Genomic DNA, 27,144 nt, shown 5'->3' with positions numbered 1-27,144 from the left:
TGATGATGCATCACTTTTGTCTGGCAGGATAGAAGAAGAGAAAAGGGATATCCAGGAAGAATAAATGGAACGAGAAAGAGTAAAAAAAAATGAATACCTCGGGCTTAAAGTAGTCGATCTTGTCAGCTAGCTATGTAGCTATGCAGTCTGCTATGTAGAGAGAGGCGCTAAAAGAGTAAGACGTGCTGGGCCAATATTGCGGAAGCAAATTCCCAAATTCCCTCCGGTCTCTGAGTGACATGCATGCCGTTATTCCCAACCTCCGGACCCAGGTGATTTCCATGACTACCAAATAAAAAAAGCAACAGCTATAGGCCTATCCAGCTGAATATCCCGAATGCTAGTACAGCACCACGCCAGCAAAGTCACATTTCGCCGGGATTCGTTTGGCATCATTGTTCATAATATTGATTTCGCATTACACTCATACAGTATCAACCAGCACCGTTCCACCATCCTGTAAACGTAGGCGGTCTGCTGACAAGCAGGTCTTCGGAACCCTCCTCCTCCCCTGGTTCTGTTCCCTCTCCCCTGTCTCATGTCAGGGGAGGAAAGAGCTGGGTGGACAACAGCAGTCGTAAATCAACTGCTCAACTACTCCGCAACGAATTTCCCGATTCTATCAACCGCCTCTGAAGCCCCAGCGTAAACTCTGTTGTACCAAGTCCGGTGCGCAAGCTCTTCCTCTATAGCGGGTAAAAGCCCTCCCATGCCGTGCCGCTTCTTCTCCTGCTCCTCCTGCTGGTCCTCATGGCAATGCTCGTACCCGCTTCCGACGAAACCGCGAACGCCTTCGCGAAACGAGACCGCCACATCCTCGCCACTGACGGCGGATATGGTCGACCAGATGCTGGATCGCCGCCGCTTGTGCGGGATGAAATCCTGGAAATTCCACACGCTATCGGGTCTTGGGTGGTATAGCAACTAACTCATTTCCATTTCCATCGCCCCATCCAACGGTTGCTGTGGCTGCGCGTTGCTGTTGATTCCTTCGGCACCGGTGGGGTGTGATGATGGTATCGTCGACGTTGGGGTGACGTCCTTCATCTCCTGTGCTGTTTCTTCTTCTCCATTGTTGGCCTTGCGGTTCTCTTGACATCCACTATCCGTTGACTGTCTGGTGGCCGTCATGTTGCTGTTGGTCGACTTGCTCCCTGCATCTGAACCGCTGAACATACCCTTTCCGAGGTCTACGTTTGCGAGACTATCCTTAAGTTTCGCGATATTATCCGCGAATGCACCTGGACTGTCGGTAGTGGCACTCTGCCTAAGGGAAGGGGTGAGTGCTTCATGTGCTGATTCAACACCGGCGAGGACACTCTTGCTGGTAGGCATCTCAGGTGGTTGACCTTTTGGCAACGGACTGCGGCCCCTGCTCGCGGGCGAGCTCGAAACGAGAGGATTGTTAAGTGCGTAGTCGCCTATGCGCTCGCCCCTAGCAGCTGCGTTGTCAAGCTCCTCGTTCATCTCCGTGTCGCTCCTGCCAAAAGCGCTGGCCCACCATCTGATCTCGTTCATGCGCGGGAAAACAAGTCTCTCCCGCCCACTCTGTCGGTCGTCAATGGTGTTATCGTATTTGGGGTTCAAGAACTCCTGCCGGCGACTGAGGAAGTAGTCCCATACACTCCTCGTCCGCTCCTTTGCTTTGGCGTCATCCCGTTCTTTCTCCGAGTTCCACAGGAAAGTACCGTATTGTGCTGCATAGAGATGATAAAGAAGCCGCCGCAAGAAACGCTCGTTGAACTCAAATCGTGACGGATGTTGGTATAGCAGCTGATATGTCGCATCCAGGAATTGATGGAACACAGGTGAGATATCACTGGGTTTGGTGGCTTGACTCGCCTCTACTGTAGGAGTAGGACGAGTCTGTCCGGCTTCATCTGGCGGTGAAACCGGGTCATCGGAATCAGCTGTGGTGGCTGTAGAATCCGCACCATGGCCGCGATTGAAAAAGCGCTTTGCACTGGAAATGGCACTGTCGAACACCTCGCCAGCACGCCCTTCCGACTCGCCAGGTTGGAGAGTGCTGCTAGCCATTGGATCCTTCTCGACAGTAAACCACTTCTCGTGGTTGAGGTAGCCAGCCCGCAGTGCGAACATATGGCCGAAGGAGAGCCAGTCTTTCTCGACAAGCACAATAAATCCTTCTATGGTGCGATAGTAGGGATCCAGCATCATCTGGGACAAAGCTGAAAGCTGGCTGGTGCGATCCCACCCATCGGAGCAATGAATAAGCACATGAGAATGTTGGATGCCTACTTGCCGGGCAATGAGGGCAGATCCATCGAGAATACCGTAAATGTGCCGTATCCAGTTGCTCTTCTCCAAGAGGCGGCGGTTTGGGGGCAGGCGGCTGATGTCGCCGTCCTTGATGGCTTCTATAACCATATTGAGGGAGTCGCGCATCACGTGGATGTTATCAATGTTTAAGTAGGCCTTCTTTGCAAAGTCGTAGTTCGTCATGTCCTCGGAGCCCTTGCCCATTGCCTGCATGACCACGGCATTGATCGTCGGACGAGCATCCACAATAAGGTTGTTCTGTTGTGCGCCGTATACGAGCCGTTTTCCCGTCTTGGGGTCATAGCCAGCATTGCCGCTTTGCAGCAGCTCATCTTCGAACTGCGAGATTGCATCTTGCGACTTGCCATCCGGGCTGCCACCTTCCTTCAGATCAGCCTGGCTGGCAGCTGGGCTAGGTTCGACCGACTCGCTGGGGTGCACATCGAGCCCGTTAAACTCGACCGTGGCGGAAGCCGAAAAGCTGGCGCTGACGATGCGCTCATCTTGAACACTACGATTTCCTCTAAGGCCAGTGCGGGGTTGAGAGCTGCGAGTGATGGAACAGTTGTTGAGCGAGTGTAGGTATGTCAAGACAGGTATGCGCTGACGAGATCGGTAAGGTCCTGCGTGCTTGATTACATTATCGGATATGTTGGAGGGGACTACCAGGAGTCCGGGGTATGTCGGCGAGAAGGCATAGTCCTGATTTATGGTAGATATCCGCCAGCCTCGGTCGACCGATTTGATACTGATGCCCTGTCGGCGGAATTCTGTTTTGGGATCGTATATTTCCCATCCATTCAGGTGCTTCTCCTGCTTCAACGGTTGGTAGCTGAAGGCATACAACTTCTCTATTGAACCCAAGCGACATGTGTGATTTCGGATGTGTTCGAAGGCTTCGCGTGCAGCAGCCTCTTCGGTGAAGTGGAAGCTGATGAACATGAAATCTCGGCATCGTAAGCGAATCGTCGAGGGTCGGCCTGAAGCTGGGTGGGAGGGTCTGAAGTTGCAATGAGCAAGGATCGGGTAGGCTATGTAGAGCTCGCGGGGCCGTCCTGTTGGTTCTGCAGGTGGTATCACCATGACGATGTGATGATCTGTTAGGTGCATGTCGCCCTTTTGCATCTCGCCGCCGCGAACGGCCTCGACACCGGCAATCTTTTTGACGTGCATGATGGAGAGGTGTGAGAGTGACCAGTTTTATAGAATATCACTATCGCCGAGTGGTGGCATTGAGGTGAAGTGTGGTCTTTTGGTAGTACGGTGGCAGCAGAAAAGAAGGATTCAACGGCGCATTAGAGCTCGGCAGCTAAATTCATGGCAAATGATTGGGGGATTTGCGCGATGTGGCCTGCATCACCCAGGTGCTTGGGGGACACGCCTGGCCTTGGATACTTGGGGGGAGGTAGCAGGCAGTCACTGTGAGCGAACTGTGAGCGAGGAAGGTGATCTCACGATGTGATGGTGGTGCTTTCTCGGCCTCTTGCAAAGGCTGGCTTGTTGGGCTACAAGGTAGCACTGGACTGGATTGTGCTACTGTCGGGTCATATGGCAAAGTGCATTGCTGTCGCAAGCCCTCTCAGCCAATGTCATCAGCATCAGCAGAAGTGTGTGTACGTAAAGTTGATAGATGAACAATCAGCCCAGCTGTAGTGGGGTAATAAAGGTAAATTGTCCCAGAGTGGCAACAAACTGCTCCTGCTGAGTCCTGACAGCACATACCAGATACTAGCACCATCACTACAACTACACTCCTTGACTCACTACATATATGTATGTACGTGACTGATATCAAGCAGAGAATAAGACCTATTTCTAGCAATATATTCAATGTGATGCATTTGCAAAATGCCACCCGCTCAGCATCAATAGCTGAATTTGATAGTACCTAGTTGTTCTCTTCTATGTAGAGACCCTGTTCATTGTCGGAGCTCTGGGGTGTGGCTGGTGCCGACGTCACATGTGAGCAACTTAGACTGACCATCAAGGTGGGGGGTACTGTCTTATCGATTGCATGGGGTAAATGCTAAGAAAGGGAGCCCTTGGTCTGTGCCTTTCTTCAACTCCTTCTCACAAGTACCCAGGTACCTCAGAACCCAGAGTCGCAACTCGCCCACACAAGAAAAAAAGCCCTAACCAGCCAAAAAATCGAGGGTGCAGCCAGTTGGGCAAAATCTCCACCACGACATTTGCATCGAATTCTCGCGATATCTGCCATCCCACTCAGACGACCCTCTTCGACCTCGACCAGACCTCCCTCACAACCCTATTCAACAGTCATCTCACAACCAGCAAAAACCAATCGTCAAGATGGCCGTCCCGGGTACTCAGATGTATGTCGATTGATTGATTCCCTATAATGATCACGAACGCAGAGAGATGCGGGGGGCATCGCTGGTTGTTGCAATTATGCGCTTCGCCATGGATGGCTTCTCGTCTCGCTCGACTCGCTTGATTGTGTCGTATCTTCCCTCGTACTGACATATCATGTTCTTCTTGTAGCTCCAAGCGCAGAAAGTTCGTGGCTGACGGTGTTTTCTACGCCGAGCTGAACGAGTTCTTCCAGCACGAGCTGGCCGAGGAGGGTTACTCCGGCGTCGAGGTCCGCGTCACGCCCACCGTCACCGACATCATCATCCGCGCCACCCATACCCAGGAGGTTCTTGGCGAGCAGGGCCGCCGCATCCGTGAGCTCACCTCGCTCATCCAGAAGCGCTTCAAGTTCCCCGAGAACTCCGTCTCCCTCTATGCCGCCAAGGTCCAGAATCGCGGTCTGTCCGCTGTCGCCCAGTGCGAGTCCCTCCGCTACAAGCTCCTGAACGGTCTCGCCGTCCGTCGTGCCTGCTACGGTGTCCTCCGCTTCATCATGGAGTCTGGCGCCAAGGGTTGCGAGGTCGTCGTCTCCGGAAAGCTCCGTGCCGCCCGTGCCAAGTCCATGAAGTTCACCGACGGCTTCATGATCCACTCCGGTCAGCCCGCCAACGACTTCATCGACCACGCCACCCGCCACGTCCTGCTCCGCCAGGGTGTCCTGGGTATCAAGGTCAAGATCATGCGCGGCTCTGACCCCGAGGGCAAGGCCGGTCCCCAGAAGTCCCTGCCCGATGCTGTCACCATCATCGAGCCCAAGGAGGAGCAGAGCGTCGTCCAGCCCATGAGCCAGGACTACGGTGCTAAGGCCGCCCAGATGCAGGCTAACGCTGAGGCTGCCCGCGCTGCCGAGCAGGAGGAGGGTGGCGAGGAGGCCGCCCCTGCCGAGCAGCAGTAGATTTGAGGCAAGTCGGTGCTGGACTTCTCTCAAGAGACCCTAATGGAATCATGATCGAGGAAGGGCGGGGAATGTGAACGAACGCACGGGTATGAAATCTCACAATGGCGTTATCACGTTTACGTTTGCATTTGCAGGGGAACGGTTTCGGGGAACACAACTTTCTTGAACTACGTGAGTAGTTGCCATTCAGCCGTGTCTGTAATGGTCATGATACCGTAGATGACTGCATGAACAAGCAACTTCACTACAATGCTACTCCTTGCCCTGGCAAACCTGATCATACCTGTGATATGTCCCAAGCATGAACTCAAAGTCAACCGTGAATCTTGATATGAAGCGTCAATTGCTACGCATGGGCTTGGGAGACACTCGGGATTACTTCCGGCGCTTGAAATGTGTGGCTCTCATGCATGACATCCTGCACCGAAATTCAGCCCATCCCCATAGGCTTGACATGACGCCATGACCAACCATGCATATATACATACATGTAGGTAGCAATCTCAGGGCACAGATATCGGTTCATGGCCAATATGTAGCTGGTATCTCTCATTCATGTCTGTCTAATAATCTCTATCGATGGGGAAAAGCAAGTATAAGTAGGTAACGAGAAGTTCAAGGTAGGAAGAAAAGGGGAGAGAGCAAGCAGTGAATTCTCTCATTTCCTCTCCTCTCCGCCTACCCCTTAAGCTCAACCACTCGCTTTCCATCTGTATTCTCTGTCTCCCTTTCCTTGTCTGTTTTTCTCTTCCATGATGGTGATGGTGATGGAAGACTCGACTCGACTCGATTCGACACCATGTGTTCCTCCATATATGGCCTGGCCGGCCCGTCCCAGTCTTCGCGCAACAAGTGAAGTATTCGTACAGACTATGCACATATCACCTAAGCCGTGATTGTATGCATGCGCCCCTCTCGCCCTGATGAATCCAAAAAAAAAAAAAAAAAATACAAATCTGAGAAAAAAGACCCGAAGAGGTAGATCTTGCTACCTTCTTTTTGGCTGCAGAGCCCACAAACTCCTAAAAGTGTGCCGCCGTCCATTTCTCTGCCTTATTCCACCCACCCCTGAACGCCACAAAAGAGACCCATCCATACCTATCAACCAGCCAAATCCCATGTTGTTGTTCCCGCCAGAGCCCTCATTCTCATGCCTCCTACAAGTCATATGCGATATCCCTCTTTCAAAATGTTCGTAGGAGAAGCCATCCCTTACGGGTTATACTCCAGTAATAATAAGCGAGTTGTGCCCGCAAAAGTCGAGCTCGAGACCTCCATGCAGTTGTTCTTGGCCGAAAGTGGACAGGGACGACGGGAGGATATATACAGTTTGAATCGAGAAAAAGATGTATAAATCTACAGGGCAAGCTCCGAGGCTTTACCGTTCGCCGCCTTTTGTTTTCGGTTGCATTTCGATCGAATTCCCATACGCTTTCGCGACATGGCCATTTCCATTGCCATTTCTCCTGGAGGATGACTCGTCCTCGGAATCGTCTGCGAGATCAGCAAGACCGAAAGCGCCCGACTCCTCATCGTACGCTCGCATAAGCCCCTCGCGATCTCCGCTGATTCTCGGGTCGGTGCTGCGTCGCGCCTGCATGCTAAGTCTCGTCTGAATGCTAGAGATCATGTCGGTGCCGGTAGCGTCATTACCGTCACGGCGACCGCCAAGCATCTTGTCGCCGTTGGGATCTCGGCGCGAAAGGTTGAGTAGGTAGACACCGGTAAAGGTGGTGAGGAACCCGCAAAGTAGCGAAAGCGTGTTGACCGCATCTGACGTGTTGAAGCCGCCGAAGAGGATGAAGGAGGCGCAAAGGGTGGCGGTCGTGAATGTCACGTAGTATAAGGGGTTCACGCTGCACGCTGTTAGCCATGGATTCGTCTAGGAAGCGGGTCGGATCAGGTCAACATACATTTGCGTCGAGAAGGTGGCTAATGCCTTGTTGAAGTAGTTCATCTGGATAAGAATGCAGACGGTCGTCAAGATCATGAAAACGTAAGTGGAGGCGTGGCTGAATTGGTTATGCCCGGCGAAAGTAAGTTTCACTGCAATGCCGAAAGCCTTGACGGACATGACGGAGACGGATCCGACAGTCGAACAGATCGAGAGGTAGATCAGCGGGTTTTTCTTGCCGTGAATGGGCGCAATCTTGTAGATCATGACGCTGGCGTACACGACGACCACGAGGCAGTAGAGGAGATACCCTAGGCTATTGTTAGGGGTAGGAAAAACCGGCGCATTGTTTCGGGGTTACTCACCGGGCTGGAGCGCAAATTGAAGGATCTGATCAATAGTCTCAATGTTCTCATCTGGCGGGGCGTGCAGAACGATGATGATGGCACCGATCAAGCAGATAGCGCAGCCGAGCTTGCCCAGTGTACCCAGCTCCTCCTTGAGGAAATAAGCTCCCAGCACTGCTCCTATCAAAACACTGAGGGCACCTAATGGCGTTACGAGAATGGCGGGGGCAAATGCATAGGCGGCGAAGTTGCAAATTTCTCCGAGAACCACTGGAAGACAGTCTTTGTTAGATTCAGAAACTCAAGGCGGTTGCCTAGGTTCATATGGTGCTCACGAGATAATATGCCAGCCCACCACACCGGGTTCCGTAGGTAGACGAAGCCATCGCCTTCGAAGCCATGTCGTTCGCTCGTTTGCATCAAACCCTGGAAGACGAGATCAGCCCTGAGTTAGGACACGGTGGGAGCCTTGATGAGAAGGCGGCGTTTGCTCGAGAAGTAAAATGCGTACCTTCTTCGTTATTACGAAACTCGTGCCTATACAGAGGAACAGGTCAGCTGCTACTCATAGATAGAAACAGGTGTCGCTTGGGAATGTTCATGGGAACGACATACCTATCGCCAAACTTGATGACATGGCTAATGCCAGTCCAATATATCTACAAGCAGAATCACGTTAGCCCCCGGCACTCGAGTTCGGGATGTCCCCCCCTAATAGACGGATCCATTGTCCGGAAGGGTGAGAAGTGAGGTTGCCATACTTCTCGTCAAGCATCATTTCAGAAGGGATGCGCCAAATCGTGCAGGATCAATGCAATCCAACTAATTGCCGGGGTACTCGACAGACCTGTGATGGTTGTACAGTAGCTCGCGCCTGGCGAGAAACAAAAGGCGGTTCCAATAGTACAAGGGCAAGCGTAGAAGGCGAATGTTCGCGAATATGCTCAATGATGGGATTTGAAGGCGACCCCGAGGGATCGTGTAGCTGATGGCGTTCGTTTGCGCTCTCCAATGGCAGGTGGCTAGAAAGGCGGCTGGATGCCACGAATAGCTGAATCAAAGGACTGGTGGTGGCAGCGCACACTAAAGGGAATGAACCAGATACATATGGGGGCAGTAACGATCGTTGTTTAGTCGGAATGGAGGTGGACGTCGAAAAGAGGGCGTGAAGTCTTCTTTGGTGCGTCGAAAAAAAGACAAAGGCGCAAACAGTGTCTTGTCAGGGACGTGGTCGTCGGTCGTCTCGTCGGGTGGGAGAAAGAAGGTTGGTTAGATGGAGATCAGAGAGATGGACTGAAGATGCGATGCGATGCGCTGCGATCAGATCAAGACGGTTAATTGCGTTGGCAATCCAAAATGCGACTTTCGGGCAAAGTGTCCCTCCTGGGTGGCTGTTAACCTTCCTAGTCAGAAGACCTAATCTAGCGTGTCGTGTCTGGCTTTGGGGGGGTTTCTTTCTTTGGTTTGGGGGGGGAGGAGGTCTGGACTGGATGGATTCTAGATTCAATTGCATGTACCAAGTATGGTGAGGACTCGGGGCTAGGAGAATAAAGGTAACGAGAACCACTTTGGGGTGGGCGTTACGTGTGTTTCGAGGTTTCAGGACGGCACACCCGCCTACAGACACCGTACCTGGGGCTGCTAATAAGGCCTAAGAAGGAGGCAGGAGGCACTCGGCGAGTGGGGATTCCCAGTCACACACCCCCTTCCAAGGTTGCTGGTGTGTTTGGTGGTCGGCGCGCTATGAACGTACCCCCTCTGGAATGGGACCATGACACATGGAGATGTCTGCACTCTGGTGTGACGACCAAGGATCTTCACTGTTGTCTTGTGACAAGGCAGGTCGACGGCCTGCTCGGTGTTAGGAGAACTAATAGCACATACAGTCGAGTGGCTATCCATCCGGCTTTTCTACATCGCGATACCGACGAGGGAATATGGCGTGCCTGAAAGGGATAATAATACAGGGATGTGGCAGGTAAGGCATGCAGGGAAAAGGGTGCACTCACCTCTCACTCTACCCGCAGGGATTGACGGGCCACTTGCTTATTGCGAGATGCTATTCTAGTGTGTCGATAGTTACACATATACAGAGCTCAGAGGCTCAGTCTCATGCTTTAGAAACCACATACCGATTTCTGTGTTCTCTGTATTTAGCCCGCCAAGGTTGCGGAGAAATGATCATCAACTGGAAACTTTAAGCGGCCCGCGGTTCTCACCACAATTGGGACCACGGAAGCATGGCTCTCATCAAACATATTGATGAATGTATTAACCTCTTTGTTGCCCTCTTCTGCACAGCCACCGACCAAAGCTCTCGACTAGTGATAGCGCATCTGCAGAAACTAGATGCGGCAATTTCCCGGGAGGTGCACAGCGTGACAGATGATGACAACGTGGACGGGACGCGAAGCTCTCTGAGACTAATCGCCAAGGAAACGTGTTTTAAAAATCACCATTCGAGACGCTTGGGGATTGAGCCTTTGCATACAAGCAATTGAGCGGATATGTGCATCTACTTATGTACTTAAGTATTACATGTAGTATACCATACCCATATTGATAACATACTTACCCTGCAATGAGACAGTCCGTGTTGGCATGAGAATTCAATACTTTTCTAATGATGGTGGCTCGGGCGGTATGGAATTCAACATTTGCTCGGACTGGGCAACAAAATAAAAATGTCCACCCCGTATTTCCAACGATATGACGTGTTGCCCGCTGAAGCCGGTTGATGGGCAAAATGCGGCACCCGAGGGCCTCCATTTCCTTGCTTGCCTTTAAGGTTACGGCACATGGCACATGGCACATGGATTATTTCCTAGAAATAATCCCTGGCATTTCGCAATGCTAGCGCTCCGCCTCCGATCATGTTTCGTTGTATCGTCTTTCCTCTCGGCCATGTCGCCCGTAGTCTATACGGAAAGACCACCCCGTTTAAGACTATTTCGGTCACTGTTCCTAGTGGCGTTCTCGTAACGCCCTTACGAGTCTCGCAACGATAAAACTTCTTCTGTGGTGGCTTCTATAATTCCCACATTGTCTGCCGCGTCATATGGGCTAGGCCGCCACCTAAGCCCTGGTCGACACTAGAATACATCGTGTACATAAAGGAAGAATGAAGATCCCTCGTATTTCCTTAGGTAACTCACTAGCTGATAAGCAAGGTGTGTGTCGTCGGCCTCGTCAAAGGCCATGCGCTCGTGTGGGATTATCAGCCGAGCCTGGCCGGCAATCCCATACTCAACCAACACCAGATATTATGTGTCAAGACTTCATAATTAATTCACTTCGTGCCTTACAAACTTACACAAGAGTCCGGATGGCAGTATCACATCCTCAGTTCAAGGGCTTCCGCGTTCTACCTGGGAGCCGTTGCCGGTTCTAATGGAAAGGCATTCCACGCCTCCTTCCACGGAGCAAGGCCGAATCAGAGGAGGTCAACCATTTCAACCTACCCTGATCCAGATCACGCAGAGATCTCAGATCGCGGAGGGGGATTATGGCCTTACCTCGTATCCGACGTTCTGGAGCAAGCATCCTGCTTACTTCATTTGTTCGTGTCCATGGGGAACCCCAGGGGAGTCTTTTTTCCAATTCAAGCAGTAAGTCAATAATCGGCCGCATGCAAGAGCACCAAATCGAGAATCCCAAGATGTTCGATGAGGGCCTCGACCATAAGCTTATTGCAGTTGCTCCCGTTTGCCAACCTCTCATGAAGAGTATCTTAGGTCAGATGAGCATACATAGATGCGAGCCTTGCACCCACGTAAAGATAAGCATGTCGTGATAACCTGACCAATGTAGAGCGTAAGATTCCTACCATTAAAACTACGCTGAATTGGAATCTCGTTCAACACGGGGCCTTATAGTCCAACCCATTCAAACAGGTCTACTCATAATGTCGGCAAAAATCCGTGGGTGGTGATGATTGAGTCCATATATTCGGTCTCCTGGATTGTGTGTAAGTCCAGGTATGTCCTGTTCGCCAGAAAATGTGGTTGTTGACCCTTTATTAAGGGGTTACCTTATCAAATCTCTAGATGTGCCCTCGAGTAGACCATATATCCCCCCCCCCCTCTCTAGATTGATATTCAACATTTATGGCTGAGTCTTTCCGCTGGGTAATAGATGATTGATGGATACGCTCGGATATCACAGAGAGCAGGTCTACCGTTCGCATCTATCTGGTGTTTATTTTTTCCCGCGACATGTAGCTACTAGACTTGGTCAGTCAAGTTTGGCATAGGGTGCCGAGTCTGACAGTTACAACCCTTTTTGCTGTATTATTATTTCACCTCCGTATTCTTCTGTTGGATACCTGAGCTACAAGTTCCAAGGCCGGATCACTGCGAAGGCAAAGCTAGATACCCATCTATGCACATATACCATACCGATTCACCCTTGCAACGACAACCGCCAACCCATCCAACCCTACGTAGCAGCTCGACACCGTTATAAGCCTTGGTAAGTCAGATTGTACTAACCTCGGTTCAGTCTTGGAAAAGTTATCGCCGTTACCGCGGACAGAGAACTTCTGGATTTTCCTTCGAGTTTGGCGTGGAAGACACACACACATCGTCCAAGGACTCACGCCCCAAGGCCCCCGAGAAAGCGGAGGGGCTGTCAACGCCCGTGGGTGATATTTCCTTCTCATCACAGCCGCTTTTGAGTCCATGACTACCATCGCAATAGGTTACCGTTACCGTTCCACGAAGTCACACCAAGCTCATATTTTGGGGTCAAATGCGTTCGTTCCCTGGAGAAGAAAGACTGGGCTTTTGAACCAACTGCGCCCGTACTCTAGTTCATGTGACGGCCAGAGGGCAAGCTAGATGTTTCGTTTGCTAATCAATCAGTCTGCGTGAGCCTGGGTAACTCGAGTTGACATCGTACGGTACAGAGATTTGAGTTCATTCGCACCTAGGACACCACCGCATTAACAGCAAGCAACACATTCCCCTTCTGGGCTTTAAGTATCCTGTTGATACCTGTTTCCCTTGCCCGGTTCGGTATAGCCTAGCGGTTAATATCTCTTATTCTATTATACTTAAAGACAAGAGGGTTCAACTCCCTCTGCAGGCACTTTTTTGCATTCGCTCCCCCTTCCCACCCCATACTCTGTAGGCCACCCTCAATGAGATGATCGATGATGGCAGATCTTCACAGGGCTTAGGCAAACCGCATGATCTTCTTGTTTAGCTGGCATTGTGTGAATTCCAACCATGTGGCACGACTAATCTGGCATGGCTATTGTAACGACCTAGTCTCCTAACGGGTATAGCAAAGGGAGAGTTGCAAGTGATATACTACTCTGACTTGTGAGCTGTATAGTGGCCCAGAAAAATATAACTCGGCTATGCCCGGGAGATCGAAAGCATTTCGAACCCGTGATGGACTTCAGAAAGCAGTGGTCGGCCCAGCTAAGGGGCGTTCGTACAAGATGGAGTCAACGAAGATACGTGACTTGACTTTTACATGTTACCAATGCAATATGACCTTAGCACCAAATCCAAGTCCTTTCGCGGTTGGCCCTGCATACGATCTTTACCTTTACACAAGCCGGATCAGGACGAGGTTAGCGGGCATGGCAGGGAAGGAAGCTGGTGTAAAGGGGTGCACTTCCCCTTTCGGACGTTACTTCCTTCGTGTAGGCCCTTATCTGCCTTTGCTTGACATAAAATCCGTTGATCAATTCCATGCGTCTCTTTCCTAGGTGCGCGCCACCCGCAGATGAAGCGTTCGACTCTCCTGCCTCCTTTCCAGCGTCCCAAATATAAAGTGGCTGTCTTTACGAAAAAGAAGTGATGTGTGTAAACCACCCACTCCCCGTCTCGATAGGGCAACTCTTGCGTTTTACCTCTTGGGCTCATGGACTCTTGACCTATTCACATTCATTAGCTGCCAAACCCTTGTTGGCAATCACCAGTGTGTCTTTTGGTTCCCTTTCTTTCTCCTTCTCTTGCTGGCCTCACGGCCACCAGCGCTAGGCTACCCTGCCCCCAATGCGACTATCCTCAATGTCGGTCTCCTCTTGTGCATCGGGGGTGTATGATCGACAGATGTTTGCGCCGCTTAATTCTGGGGTGCGGCAAAAGGGCGGCTTTAGTCTGTGCTACCCCTATCCATCGAACATCTGTGCTTCTTTATTGCTGCCTATAGTCCCCTGTCCGTAGCTTGCAATGTTGGGACTAAAACTAACATATGTTGATACAGACGCTTTTGGCGAGGAACCGGTGGTAGCCAACAACACTTCGACCCGCGCCCCAGGCTGTGGCGATCCTCAAGACGTGTTTTATGAAGTTGATGATCCTAAGAGAACCCCTCGCTGGGACGCCGAGGCAATTCTGTGGCATGTGATAGGTCTGCAACGGACGAGTTCCTGGTCATTACTGAAATAGCTTATATTTCAGAAACTGCACTTCAAGCATTAACGCATATCTTTTTGATTCTATCTTATCACAGAATGGTCGTACGTCCGGACACGTTCAGGCGAGAAAAAGGAGACACGGGCAGACAACCTCTGTACCACAAGAACTAACCAACTACCGCATCACTAGCTACCTATCCTACCCCATGTCAGCGAAGTACTCCGTTACTAGCTAGTCTACCACTGATTGACATTTATCATGTTACTAACTGACTACCCTCTAGCCACATTGCCCAGTAACAAGGACGAGCCTATTCACAAAAATATTTCTTCCCACGGGTAGTAGCCTTAGGCACCAGCACTTCCTGGCTATCTGTGATATAGAGCAGTTTGACGGTCACAATGGGGTCCAGGCAGTTGAGCTTGTGTCCGCTCTTTAGTCCACGGTCTGCTGGATGCCCCGACTACTGCAATCAGCGACTTGGACAGCTAAAAGACTGTGTATCTCCATATTCAATCTCTCTTTTGAACATGCATCATGACTATCACGGGGGCCAAAGAATCCGGGTACTGTAAGACAGAGAGCAGCAAGGAAAACACCAGGAAGCTGTTGGCAGCGTACGCATTGATAGAAACCTAAACGGCACCGAGACCTTTCTCTTTAAGACAAAGCCAGATACACTGGAAGTGTCAACTTCTGCCGAAACCCGATAGTCCAGTCAGCTCAATTTGAGTCAACTACTCATTTCTCGAGGAATTTGGCATTGCCCCTATTTTAGGATGGCCAGATGCCAAGCCCATTTGCAAGGTCGCCGCCGGCCATTATCCCCCTTTTTTACCAGCTCCATCCACAAAGACCATCTTTAACACCGACAGCCCAAAGGAACAACAGTAACTATTATTAGCTATCTGATCTACGTACCATACACCGCCAACGTCTACACGTGGACCGAGCAACAGTGCGGTCGGTGTGATCAACATGCCCCACAGAGCTCACACCGCAGAAACCCACGGTCGAAGCATCCAGCCTTAGAACAGGAAGAGGCCCACAGCCCAAGCTCCAAGAATAACTGGCGCAGGCGGTGGCAGAAGTTGGAGCCCCCCCCCCTTTCCCTAAAGTACGGCGCCGATCCGGCAAGGTCCCGACCTGCCAGATCCATTGCAATGTTGCAGGCCCACGCTGCCGGCAATGGCAAAGCGACCCCGTCTAAACACGGTATCGAGACACGTGAAGAGATCTGCCAGGGATCAGAAGATATGTCCGTGTATCTCGGCTTGCCAGGGGAGACAGGCGTCTTTTCCCATAGGTAGTAATAATCCACCGCAGCGGCCGCTCTAGGTTATCTCCCTCCATGTCAGGTTGCTCTGTAAAGGAAGAATAAGAGGCAGAATCAGTAATATGCCAACTTTGATACAAGATAACTCCGCCAGCTGTCGGTCTTTGGTTGCTGTCTGATGACTTCAAGTATACAATTCGAAGCTGAGTAAGCATAGTAACCAAGAGGCATTAAGGTATAGCTAAGCGACGGGATGGTAAGTCGGTTCATCATAGTACCAGGAAGATTACCTAACTTAGCTGATAATAGCTATCTAGCTTGCGATAGGATGACTTAGCGACATGTTACCTAGTTAGTTACCCAGTAACATGCAAAGAACATAGCAAGATGATGCAACGAAGAAAACCCATCCAATGCTGCTTTTTACCATAACAATTAGAACCTGCGCCAAAACAAGACCTTTGGCTCCTATCCCCTCTTGCAGCTATCATATGATGTGATACAGGGTAGGTGACTGCATACCCGAATGCCCCTAACACTAATACGTTCAAAGGGTGTGTGTACGCGTATGGGTGTGACAAGCTGACCAACTAAATTAGAAGAAGCTAGGTACTTCCACACCCTCAACTCAAGCCCCGGTCTGTGCAAGTTGAGCCGCATCATGATTACAAGGGCAGAGCGCCAAGCCTATTCCAACCTCACTTGCTGTATAACACTCGACTCAGGCCCTTGTTTCTTAGCATTTGCAATCACGGCCATGCAAGAAGAAGAGATTCAAAGATTGGTTAATGTTGATGCGAACCGTTCTCATTAAGCGGTACTATATATCATATACGCTTTGGCATATGCTTTATTACGCATGTCTTGGTATCATTCAAGGTGCCTTTTGCAATTCATACAACTAAACTCCGTCGCTCCGTTAACTATTCAAACACAAACACCCACGCCCACAGAACTACTGCTTCTGTGAGATCATCATCTCCTCATTGTCGGAAATGGGGGCAGGGCGGTTCACGCTGTGGTTCTTCTCGCTCTCGCCGACTACCGGGCCAGTGCCCTCGAGCTCGAGCGTATAGTCGGTCGTCGTGTTGATCTCGTACTCCTCCGAGTCGATGTGTCGGAAGGTGAAGTAGAAGATGGCGGTGAGGATAAAGCCGGCGATGGCCGGGCCGCCAAAATCCCACGTCAGGTACGGGTCAGTGATGACCGACGAGCAGGCCAGACCAATGATGTAGGCGACACCGGTGTTGAAGAGGTTGATGGCCGAAACGAGACCTCGCATGTTGACCGGAGCACGGGAGTAGGCGATACCGTAAGCGGGCACGTTGATGAAGAGCTCGGAGACACCACCAATGGAGAAGGGAATAGCCAGCCACCAAATGCTGATGTCGGCAACTCCTCCGTCCTTCGTGCAGTTGGTGGAGCCCATGTTACCACAGGGCGACATCTTGTAGGCGTAGTAGTTCAGGACAGTGTAGCCAACACCACCGACCGACGAAAGGAACAAACCAGTCGTGATACGGGCGACGGGGCCGTAGTGGATATGCATTTTTCGCAGGAAGGGGTAGAGGCCGTAGTTGAGAAGCGGGGCGGCGATAATGATACTCAAGCTGTTGAAGTTGCTCAGGACGTCGTTGGGGACACCGTCGGTCTTCAACATGGTCGACAAGAAGTTGGCGGCGGAGCCGATACCGTTGTCGTTCAGGTATTGGATAGGGAAGAAGCAGAAGATACCGGTGGCCTGGAAAGTCTTCTTGACATCCTCGACAAACTGATCATTCCAGTTGCAGGTGACGGGCTGGCCGCGAGCAGCCATGACCGAAGGTTTGGCGGAGTCCCACCAGCCCTTGCGACCAATCCTCATGATTCCACCATTCTTCATGCACACGCCCAGGACGCGGAAACAGTCGGGGAGGTTGCTGCCGCCAGGAGGGTGCAGAACAAGGCGCTTAAACAGGAACCACAAGAGGAAAGGCAGGGGCAAGTACAGGATAAGGGGGACGAGGAAGGCCAACCACCAGCCGACGTACTTCTCGATGTAGGCAGTGGCGACGTTCATGAAGCCTCCGACGTTGATCAGCAGGTAGAACCAGAGCATGACTCGCTCGGTGGTGGACTCAGGGTCCTGGATGACCTTCTCGCCCTTCTTGTTCAGAATAACCTTGGGCACGGTAGTGGTCATCTGATCCAGAAGAATCGGGGACACGTTGGGCTTGAACATGGCCGCACCAAGCGACAGGATATAGAGAGAGATGAAGTAGGGGATCTTGGCGGTGCCGTTGGCCAGAAGAGTCGGGGCGCCGGCAGCGACCATGAGAATGTGGGCGAGACCGCAGACAGCCACACCATAGCAGATCATCTTGAACCGGCCGGTCTTGGTATCGGCCAGGTAACCGAACAGGAGCGGCAGGACGTATGCCAGCAAACTGAAGGACTGGCCGGCCGCGTTGGCGACCTGCGTACCCAAGCCCAGGGCACCACCAGTTTCCTGGGTGTTAGGCGGGGGCGCGCCATAACCGTTACCACCCTCGGGCATGGGTCGGTTGACGTAGTTGTTGATCAAGGGCTGGACACCATAGTAGGAGGCTCGTTCGGCGAATTCAACGGCGCAAATCATGTAGGCCACCACGGGGATGCTGCCGGGGACTCGGCGAAGTGTCGCGAATTCCTCTTCCGTCGGCTTGCCATCATAGTCGTCCGACAACTTGGCGTTGTCGAAGTAAGGCGCATGGGAGTCGCCGGGGGAGTAAGGCCGCCGCGCGTGATCTCGTCGGCAGTGCCCGAGGGCATCTTTTCAATGTCCTTCTCAGCTATTGGGGGCAATGGTCAGCGACGAAATTTTTCCAGAAAAGTGGCGTCGAGCCGACTTGGTTCACATACCCATGACGATGATCGGCTCCAGCAATTTTGGGAGACTGGTTGGTACGAGCGATTGACACTGAAGGTGGGAAGAGGGAAAAGAGAAGAGAGACAGTAGGTGGGCGGGATCGCGACTTATATGAACAGCAGGAGGGTGTCGAACGCCATGAGGGATTACCGAGCCGAGTGCGCGCCTAAACAGGGTGGATTGAATGCAATGTGGGCGATCCTAGTCGGAAGGGGGGTGGGCTGGGATGGGACGATTCGAGAGATGCAGGTGCGCCTGCCCAGAGGCTGGACTTGCGATTGCTCCAAGTTACAGTGCAGCGACGCAGTAACGGGAGCAGGCGGGCAAGTATCGGATCCGGTCTGGACACTGGGGTTCGCCGCCAGGGAGGGCAGAGGGAAACGGGGCCAAAAATTGGAAATAGAATAAAGTCACCAACAAGCCTGCCTCTCTCTCCGGCCCACCAGATTGGTTACTGTCCGACACCTATAGAATGGATCGAACGGGGACCAAACGGTCCCCAGTTTCCTTATCTCTGCCTTCCAGGTTGTCTCTCATGCCTGTGCTTGATGGAATATACTCCGTACTAGGTAGGGCCTACATGAAACCAGGAGGCGGCGAAAGAGCCAACCCTGAACCGACACCAGATCGGTCGGTTGGATGTCTGGGTTAGGACCAACCAGGAAGCTCCCGAATCCTAGCGGCGAGGCGGACATTGTAGGCGTCCCTCGCCCCCAGCAGCCAGGAGCCAGGCATGCGAGCGTATCAGAGCGTCGCAAAGCGGGATGACCCTCCATCCATATCGCAGCAATATCGTATCCTACCCTTCTTAGAAGGTCGGAAAAATACAGTGGGGGTGCGTAGTCCTTTGCGGGGTGCAGTCATTAGGTACATGCAATTCTGCTTCTTCTTCTTCTAAGCTGGCACTGGCCGGGATCCACCCACACACTAACGCCACTGAGATGAGCCGCTCTTTACTGCGAAGGGAAATACCGCCGGGAACCAACACGGCCGTAACATTCCATTCCAATGAAGCTGCAAGAACGGAAAGTACTAGGCAAGCTAGGGGCAGCTAGGAAAGCTTACATATAAGATATGGCAGACAGCAGGCGCATTGAGCATTGAGCGGCCACCCCAATTGACATCTCGTGGCTTGGATGTATCTTCCCCAGCTTCTAATCTCAAAGATTACGGCTGACACAAGGACCGGATGGAGTCAGACACCCGGCGAAGGAGATTGGGCTTGATGCGAATATACGGGACTTGCCAGGTTCCATGGCAAAGCACACCGACAGGACTCGGGAGTCACAGCACCGATGATCGGCGTTAGTCAATTCCAGACAATAAAATCGTGTCGTGATTCTCACCAACCCCCCGAGAGTCCGCCCGGTTAGGGCGGATCAATACTACATACAGCAGATGCGGCCAGAAACCTCCTTCCGCCTCCATCCTTACCCGCTTTCAGATGCTCCTACATACAGCATTCCAGAAACACATGTTGGGAAGAGGTAGTTGACAGTAGTCTGACACTAGACCGGCTCCTTTCTCTGGACCTCATACTACTGCATGAGATCCCGAAACGAAGCACTTGCTCATTACAGCATGACTCCTGCGACCTTCCATTATCGGACTGGGCCTTGTTCTCATGTCTCAACTAGTCGGTCCGGAGGGCCCCAGTCAAATCTTGGCCCGCCATTGCTCGCCGGGACAACCCTGGTTGCTCAGTCGTCAACGGCCATTTCAACGCTTTCTAGATTCTGTCAATGCCAGCAGCCGAGGCTTATTGTTGCTTATGGCAGGCTTGATTATCGGCGTTTGAAACCGGGGCTGGCTGTCATTGAGGATTAGCCTGACTCGATCCATACAAGTATTGCCTCTCAGCATCCGCGAGTTAGGCGAAGAAAGCCCGGGCCGGCCTGGAAGCGCGCATCTGGTACATATCTAGAACCCTGGTGAGTGGAATCCTGGTGTGGTGGTTCCAGACATGGTGCGCACCAGCCGCACGGCCTTTGTCCCTGGCTTACCAATGAGATGAACTCAGCTTATCTTCGTGGGTGGGTAGCTGTACCAGAGAACCGGAAATGAGGCGACTTGATCGTCTCATCGGGGAACGCGATGCCCTCATATCGGCGGCAAGACAATCTTTATCAGCTGTCAACTTGCAACGTAGGGATGCTGGGATGCCTCCCGGCCTGCAAACACGGGGTACCTGCAGAAGCGAAGCGGTTTTGCCGCGCGCCGCTGACGTTTGTGGGTGTATCCCCATGGCACGTTGCATTCACAATTCAGCCGTCGAATGAGTCGCGATTGCAATTGCTCGATAGTGACTGGCCTATGACTCGAGAAAAAGGATGTTCCTTTTTCGTGCGAGGCAAATGGCAATTCCGGGCGTGATCGTCAATTATCGAGTTCTACTTATGTAGTATCAAGCTTCTGCCCAGCGCTTGCCCAGCAATCGAAGACATTGCCAACTCTGACCAAGCTTTTTCGCCCAGCTCCAGATGCGCAAAAGCAACTGTCAACCAGGAAGCCAGCACACCATGATCGCCCCCCTAAAGTCTTGTCCCGGCTTGTTGCGCTAACCTCGGAGCAATCTAGCAACTTGCTAAATAGAGAAAAGAGCCTCATTTGCTCGAACCTTTGCTGCTGCCGACGAATTCCTGACGACTTCGAGGCTCAGTCTGCTGCATCAATTCTTGCAATCACATCACGACATCCGGGGTTGGCGTTGTCGATGTCGCAGTCCGGGTAATTGCGCTATCAGCAAACGATTGAGTAATGAAAATACCCTGATTACGCCCAAATGTCGCGTGATATGCCAAGGTTATTATTATATGGGGCCCCTTGTTTACTACTATGATGATGATGGATGACCTGCACAGTCCAACCCTTATTGCTCCGAGTGGTGAGTGTCATTCAAAGCTCACCTGCCCACGGACACGATACGGGGAGGGGAGGAGGGGCCTGATAGAGGGCCAGAAACCCAAGAACTAATCAGTCGCGGCCATTACGTGCCTAAGAGGAAGTGCTAGTTAATGGCGTGTAAGTGTAGTAATAGTATACCTTCATTGCTTGTTAAGCCGACCGGCCAGGCGGTGCCAAGCGGCTACAAAGTGCGGCCTCGTTCCGTTTTTCTATCTGCTAGGTTTTAACCGTCCGGCAGAAATATCCCCCCTCCCTTCCACACCACACACGCATAGATTCCAGAGCTAGGATAGCGGACCCCACGAGCTAGCAGCGCATAGTGCACACAATGCACCCTCAGCGGCAGGCGGTCAACGGCGCATCCCGAACCAGGACCGGTCACTCTATGGTGATACTTTTTTTCTCCTTCGGTTGACGGTGAGTGTGCGGCTCTCTCACATTCCCATTTCCAGAGCTAGCCTGAGCAAATACTATATTTGAGTAAAGACCCCTGCATGTCGTCATTTCACGTGACACCGACTTTTTGTCCACTCTTCGGCCGAGTCTCCCCTATGGGCCGGCGACGAGTGACGAGATAGCTGAGATGCTGGAGAATGCCTGGTTGTAGTTCGTGGACTAGGTAAGTAATCACTGAAGATGTGGATGGCGTCAAATACCAATATGGGAATCGCCGTTCTGCATAAATGCTCATATAATCAAAGGAAATTCGATGATATCTATCCGTAGGACCCTGTGTCGGGGCACGCCCGCAACGCCATATCCTATCCATCTATCCTAACGCGTCGACGAGAGCGAGTCTTTTTGCACTTCATTGTTTCACTTGCGTGGAGCAACTGGAGGAATAGCCTGCTTGCCGATTGACACAAGAAGAAAATCAGAAGACGGGATCCAGGAAGAATCCCAAACTCATCTGCAAGGACGATATCATCAATTGCCTCCAGGAACTAGCTGGCTTCATCAACTCAGTACTAAACTACTACGATGCCGCCGCCGTCGCCGCCGCGACTTCAGTGTCCCTTCCTCAACACTAACACAGAGTTACCACAGAGAAATTGTGATATGTCCACCTCAGATACCAGGCCAGCAGCTTGATCTATTACCAAAGCCTACATTAGATCCGGATCTCGAGTTCATCTTCCAGCTAGCTATGTCGCCGGAGGTTTGTGTCTCCGATGTGTAAACATCACCAACAGCTCCCGAGCAACTTCTCTTGTTCTCCTTCTCTTCTCCTTTGCTGTTATGATGGTTCGTCCTTGTGCCGCCGCAGACATTGCGTGCGTACTCATACAGGTACCGCCTCTGCGAATGCCTCGGGGAAAACAGAAAACCAAAACGCTGGAATGGTATACCCTCCATTGATTCCCCATTCCGGGAATTATCTTCTTTTCGTAAAGTAACCCCAAGACTCTTGAACGCCCCTAGGACCTAAAAATAAAGACTCTGCTTCTCGTTGCAGTTACGCAGCGATTAGAGTGGTCTGTAAGACCGAAAGCGTGGGTATCAATTTGGCGAAACCTGGAAGCTTTGGACGTCGAAAACTCCAGAAATAACACTATGGTGTGCAGCGTTTGGGCAGCCGACACATGTTCGTTTACTTACCAAACAAGGACAATCGAACCGATATCAATCTGTTTTCGTTAGTATCAAAGGCAAGACCGACTATACTTTTCGAGAAAGTATAGCAAGGACCGAGACCGTCGAAAAACGATATCAGTCTCGAGATTTCCCCAATAGCTGCGGGGATGGTCGCAATTAGAAGGGGGAGTGTAAAGATCAGTACTACGCGAAAAGAACCGGAAAATAGGAGGGATTCGCAGATGATCATGACAGACGAGGTCTAGCACCTGCACCGAGTTAGCCATGCATTTTTGGGGTCGACAATATGAATGGGAGAAGCTTACTAGGAGGTGCCTCGTCATCTGCCGCGTTAGAAGCAGATCGTGTGCGCTTTCTCGTTGTCGGCGACACTTGTGCCGACACTTTGGAAGGTGTGGTATTGGCCGCATCACCCGCGTCCTCATCCTCTGATTCCCAAGTAATCTCATCGTCGGCAGCGGTTTGCGACTTGGTCGGCGCTGTGGGTTCTTGGGTAGTAATCCCATCTTGTAAGATACTGTTTGCAGCATCCTGGTCGTCACCATCTTCATCGTCAGAGTAGTCGATCTCATCCTGATCGTCTCCGTTCAAGGTAGCTGTGACACTGGTATGATGCGAAGACGCGTCTGACCCGTGTCCGTTCTGAGTAAGAGGTTCATCGTTATGATTGATCGGTTGACCCTGTGTTCCGTTGGAGCCTGGTTGATCTTGAGAGCGTTTTGAATTAGCATCCGACGTATTGGGAAGTAAGACTGTGTCCTGATAGACTTTGCTATGAGATGCATGATTAGGCGCACTCGGGGTGCCATGAAAACAAGACTGGGCTACCACCGGGCTCGAAAGACCAGGTTGATGGTCATCGCCATCATCCGAGAGATCCATAAGAAAGCAGTCATCGTATAAGCACTCGCTGGGGTTTCCCGTGCAATGCACCGCAGGAGAACTTGAGAAAAAAGGGGTATTACCCTGCTTAGCCGGGCCGAGATCCAGTTCATCATTGCCGTTCAGTGAATCGTCGTCCACGTTGGCCACTTCTGCTTCGTCCTCTCCAGGCGACTTTGGTATGTCAGCAGATTGGCCATTTACCTCTTGGGAGTCCGAACGTTGGTCTTGATCGTCGTTTTCTGTGTACTCGAGAGCCTTCTGCTCGTCTGGTTGATGATTGTCATCCGCCTCGTCGTCGACGTCATCGTGGTACTCATCGTTCTCGGGTTCGGGGGTTATCGCGAGGGCTTCATCCTCTTCGTACTCCTTAAAATCCTCATCGAAGTCGTCATCATCGAGCTGGGGTGAATCACGGTAAAGAGCTACATCACTCAGACCTCGACCGGAGTTGGCTTGGTCCACTAGTGCAGCAAGTCGCTGACTGCAATTAGGTCGCACCTGCAGAACAATGTGGATATCAGGTCTGAAGTCTGCATCGTCATTGCTTGCAAGGTTGTCGTACAACACCAGCATATCACCGAATGTATATCTTTCGATAAAATCACGAGTCGTAGTCTGTCACGAGTCAGTGTCAAGGCTTAAGCAATTGAGGAAGCGGAACGTACCTCTGCAAACTCAACGCCCAACCCATCGATGCTCATTACAAGCTCATCCAAGGGCGAGAGTTCCTGAGCTATAACCTCGCGGATACTCGACAGAAATTCAGCCAATGGCAAGTCTAACGTGGATCGGTCGCTCAGAAAGTAGCGATTCGGATCATCCTCCGTGGACTTAGCAAAGAGCTGATAATCCGAATCTCCATATTGGACAACGATGTCATACCGAGCGGCAATAGCTGACGGATCCTCAGTAGCAGTGATTTGCGGGTGCGGCAATGGCCCAACGGTCTTGCTCTCCCCAGCATTATCGTCTTCCGCACTGGCAGAATTCGCAAGGGGAGATGAACTCTGTGCGACTGGAGCATCCTCATGGGTTTGGGAAGGAACCTGCTGCTCGACTTGGCTGGCGGTCTCATGAGAGTCAACGCCTGCCTGGACCCCGTCAGAAATGCCAAGATTTTCTCCAGGCCACTCATCTGTAGCCTGTGCATCCTCTACATGATCCCCTCCATTGGGTTCACCTGATTCGAGATGCTGCAGATCCATCGACGGTTCAGGACCTTCGCCGGTGGCGTCGGCACCAACAACCTCGGATGCACCCATTTCTGCCCCCTCTTGCTCTTGATCATCTTCACCAAAGCCTTGATCGAGTTCCTCGAATCCCTCTTGGTATTCACCGGGATATTCTTCGAGATGCTCTCCATTATGCTCCTCTTGATGCTCCTCTTCGTACCCATCAAGGCGTTCCTCTTGATACTCCTCCTGGGGTTCCTCGTGAGGCTCCTCTTGATGCTCCCTCTTGCATGCCCGGCTGCTGTGTTCCCTGCTCCCGCGGAGCAGTACTGCCAATTTCTATGCTGGGAGGGTTATTCGAGGTTACAGGGCTTAAAGCGCCGTTTGATACCTCCGTATGGTCAACGTTGCTAGGGATGGTCTCGATAGCATTTGAGGAATCCTTCTGTGCCTCCGGTATAGGAGATGTTTGTGCGGCAGCTGAGGGTAGATCTGCGACATTCGAGGTTTGGCCTTCAAGCCAGACCTCGCCCCCGACCTCTGTGGCATCTTGGGCTTCAACGTCATTAGCATCTGCGACTATAGCGAAATCAACCTCATCAACAGAAGTCTGCGCATCTCCATGCTCCTGCACCATGGCAACCGACTCTGGCTGCCACGAGTTGTCGTCGGTGTCGCCGATTTCAATGTCATGGTCATTGGCTGGGTCGGCCACCTCATTGTAATCGATCTCGTCAGCATCGACCATCCCATACGACGCATCATCTCCCCTCTGCCATCTGCTCATCTCCTGCTTCAGGGCTGTGTGGTTGGCCGTCAGCGATCTGGTCGTAATCGCCAAGTATCATGTCATCATCCATCTGTCCAGAGGTGTAGTTGAGATCTATATCAATATCTTCAACTTGATCGGTGTGGCTATTGCCAGTAATGATCTCCATATCTTCATCCGTCATTGTGGATAGGTTTATCAACACTACTCAGGTGCTGACTGTTTACAGGCGGTGGTACTGATGTTGAGAAGAAATAAATCGATTCGACAGACTGCGAGACCGTTGCCTTGAGAAGACCATGGAAAACTCCTACGAAGCCGGAAAACGAACAAAGGAGTCCTAATCCAGCAGCGGTCTATCACGGTTGCTGGCAAAAACAAGCCCGAGACTCCCTAAACCAAGTTTGTATGTTGCTGTAAAGTCTTGCCAAATCATTTGTTGCGAAATAACTGCTGGTTTGCTGTTGATTGTGGCCGGAAACACCAGCAAATTTGTTGGGCGCAAGCGGTCCTGGGTATGGTTGTGCTGTTGGTCGAAACAATCCGATAACCAAGTTGCTGCACTCGGAGAACGGATCCTTGCGACTTGCTGCTAGGTAACCGGAACCACAATCTCTGACGATTTGGAGATGCGCGTCACAAGATAATAGGTACGGTAAAATCCCAGAACCCAATCTCACAGCAACTACGCCGACAGAGTGATGGAAGACGGGCTGGTATATCGGTACGTGGTTGAAAGCGTCAGCTTCAGTTCGGACAATGATCGGTCTTTCGGATCGGACAAGGCAGTTACGATTGCGATCTGTACAGGCAGGGTCCAGACGATGAAGAGTTTGATCCTGGTCTGGGATGGACAATCAATAGGTAGGAAGGAAGAATGAAAAGAGTGTGGCGATTAGCAGAATCCTTTGATTGTGAAGTAATGGGTGGATGGATGGTTGGATTATTAACCGTTTTAGGTTGACACCAACACGCTTTTGCAAGGCCAGCATTCCAATTAACGCGTGGGTGGCAGGTGGGTTGGCCTTACGTGAGGTCATACTGTATTCCAGCGCGCAGCAGTTGTGCTGTGGCTGATGACCCAAGTGAATTTAGGTGCTAAATTAAGCACCTGCAGTCTGCCAAAGCAGCATCGTTGCTTTTTGAGGATACATCAATGTGTATGCATACATATGTGCATTTTCATCATCTACCGAAATAATATTCACATGCCAATCTGCATGTAGGCTGCCTTCAGTAAGCCTGTTTACGTTTGTACGTTTACAGTATCCTGCAGGCCACCTGTGAGCCTGTTGATTTACTTCTGCTATGAGGTAGGTAGGCCTTTGAATGTGCTCTGCCCGTAGGAGTGCCTCCGAACTCAAATAAATTGAAGGCATAGGCACCTGGGAATTCACACTGTACATCAGCCACACCACTTTCCCAGCTGCTACCTACCCCGTACCTAAATCCAAGGAGATTCGGCTGTGGCTCAGCTCCTCACGGGCCA

At 51.6% G+C, this 27,144-nt stretch overlaps 6 protein-coding genes across 6 annotated transcripts; 1 reads left to right on the top strand and 5 right to left on the bottom strand.

Moving 5' to 3' along the window:
• Window positions 1-924: 924 nt before the first annotated feature.
• On the bottom strand, window positions 925-3,453 carry PG994_003655 (protein phosphatase; the record flags this gene model as incomplete). The annotated part of the gene is made up of 1 exon (XM_066855064.1): window positions 925-3,453. One exon carries the CDS (start codon window positions 3,451-3,453, stop codon window positions 925-927), a length of 2,529 nt encoding a protein of 842 aa, XP_066719342.1.
• Window positions 3,454-4,590: 1,137 nt separating this feature from the next.
• Window positions 4,591-5,548, top strand: PG994_003654 (40S ribosomal protein uS3; the record flags this gene model as incomplete). The annotated part of the gene is made up of 2 exons (XM_066855063.1): window positions 4,591-4,613; window positions 4,783-5,548. The coding sequence occupies 2 exons, from the start codon at window positions 4,591-4,593 to the stop codon at window positions 5,546-5,548; spliced, it is 789 nt and encodes a 262-aa protein (XP_066719341.1).
• A 1,381-nt stretch (window positions 5,549-6,929) lies between these two features.
• On the bottom strand, window positions 6,930-8,429 carry PG994_003653 (uncharacterized protein; the record flags this gene model as incomplete). The annotated part of the gene is made up of 6 exons (XM_066855062.1): window positions 6,930-7,407; window positions 7,465-7,756; window positions 7,811-8,062; window positions 8,128-8,218; window positions 8,304-8,329; window positions 8,408-8,429. The coding sequence occupies 6 exons, from the start codon at window positions 8,427-8,429 to the stop codon at window positions 6,930-6,932; spliced, it is 1,161 nt and encodes a 386-aa protein (XP_066719340.1).
• Window positions 8,430-16,397: 7,968 nt separating this feature from the next.
• Window positions 16,398-18,326, bottom strand: PG994_003652 (H+/oligopeptide symporter; the record flags this gene model as incomplete). Its single annotated transcript, XM_066855061.1, has 2 exons — window positions 16,398-18,232; window positions 18,323-18,326. 2 exons carry the CDS (start codon window positions 18,324-18,326, stop codon window positions 16,398-16,400), a joined length of 1,839 nt encoding a protein of 612 aa, XP_066719339.1.
• A 4,728-nt stretch (window positions 18,327-23,054) lies between these two features.
• PG994_003651 (uncharacterized protein) lies at window positions 23,055-25,634 on the bottom strand (the record flags this gene model as incomplete). Its single annotated transcript, XM_066855060.1, has 4 exons — window positions 23,055-23,077; window positions 23,135-24,329; window positions 24,380-25,225; window positions 25,278-25,634. 4 exons carry the CDS (start codon window positions 25,632-25,634, stop codon window positions 23,055-23,057), a joined length of 2,421 nt encoding a protein of 806 aa, XP_066719338.1.
• A 13-nt stretch (window positions 25,635-25,647) lies between these two features.
• PG994_003650 (uncharacterized protein) lies at window positions 25,648-25,839 on the bottom strand (the record flags this gene model as incomplete). Its single annotated transcript, XM_066855059.1, has 1 exon — window positions 25,648-25,839. The coding sequence occupies one exon, from the start codon at window positions 25,837-25,839 to the stop codon at window positions 25,648-25,650; it is 192 nt and encodes a 63-aa protein (XP_066719337.1).
• Between the last annotated feature and the right edge of the window lie 1,305 nt (window positions 25,840-27,144).

This window comes from Apiospora phragmitis, assembly GCF_038363925.1.
Source record: "Apiospora phragmitis strain CBS 135458 chromosome Unknown utg000004l:1.0-3135199.0:1.0-3139288.0, whole genome shotgun sequence".
NCBI classification, from domain to species: domain Eukaryota; kingdom Fungi; phylum Ascomycota; class Sordariomycetes; order Amphisphaeriales; family Apiosporaceae; genus Apiospora; species Apiospora phragmitis.
Note: the sequence above shows the minus strand (reverse complement) of the source record. Positions and strands in the feature narration are given on the sequence as shown.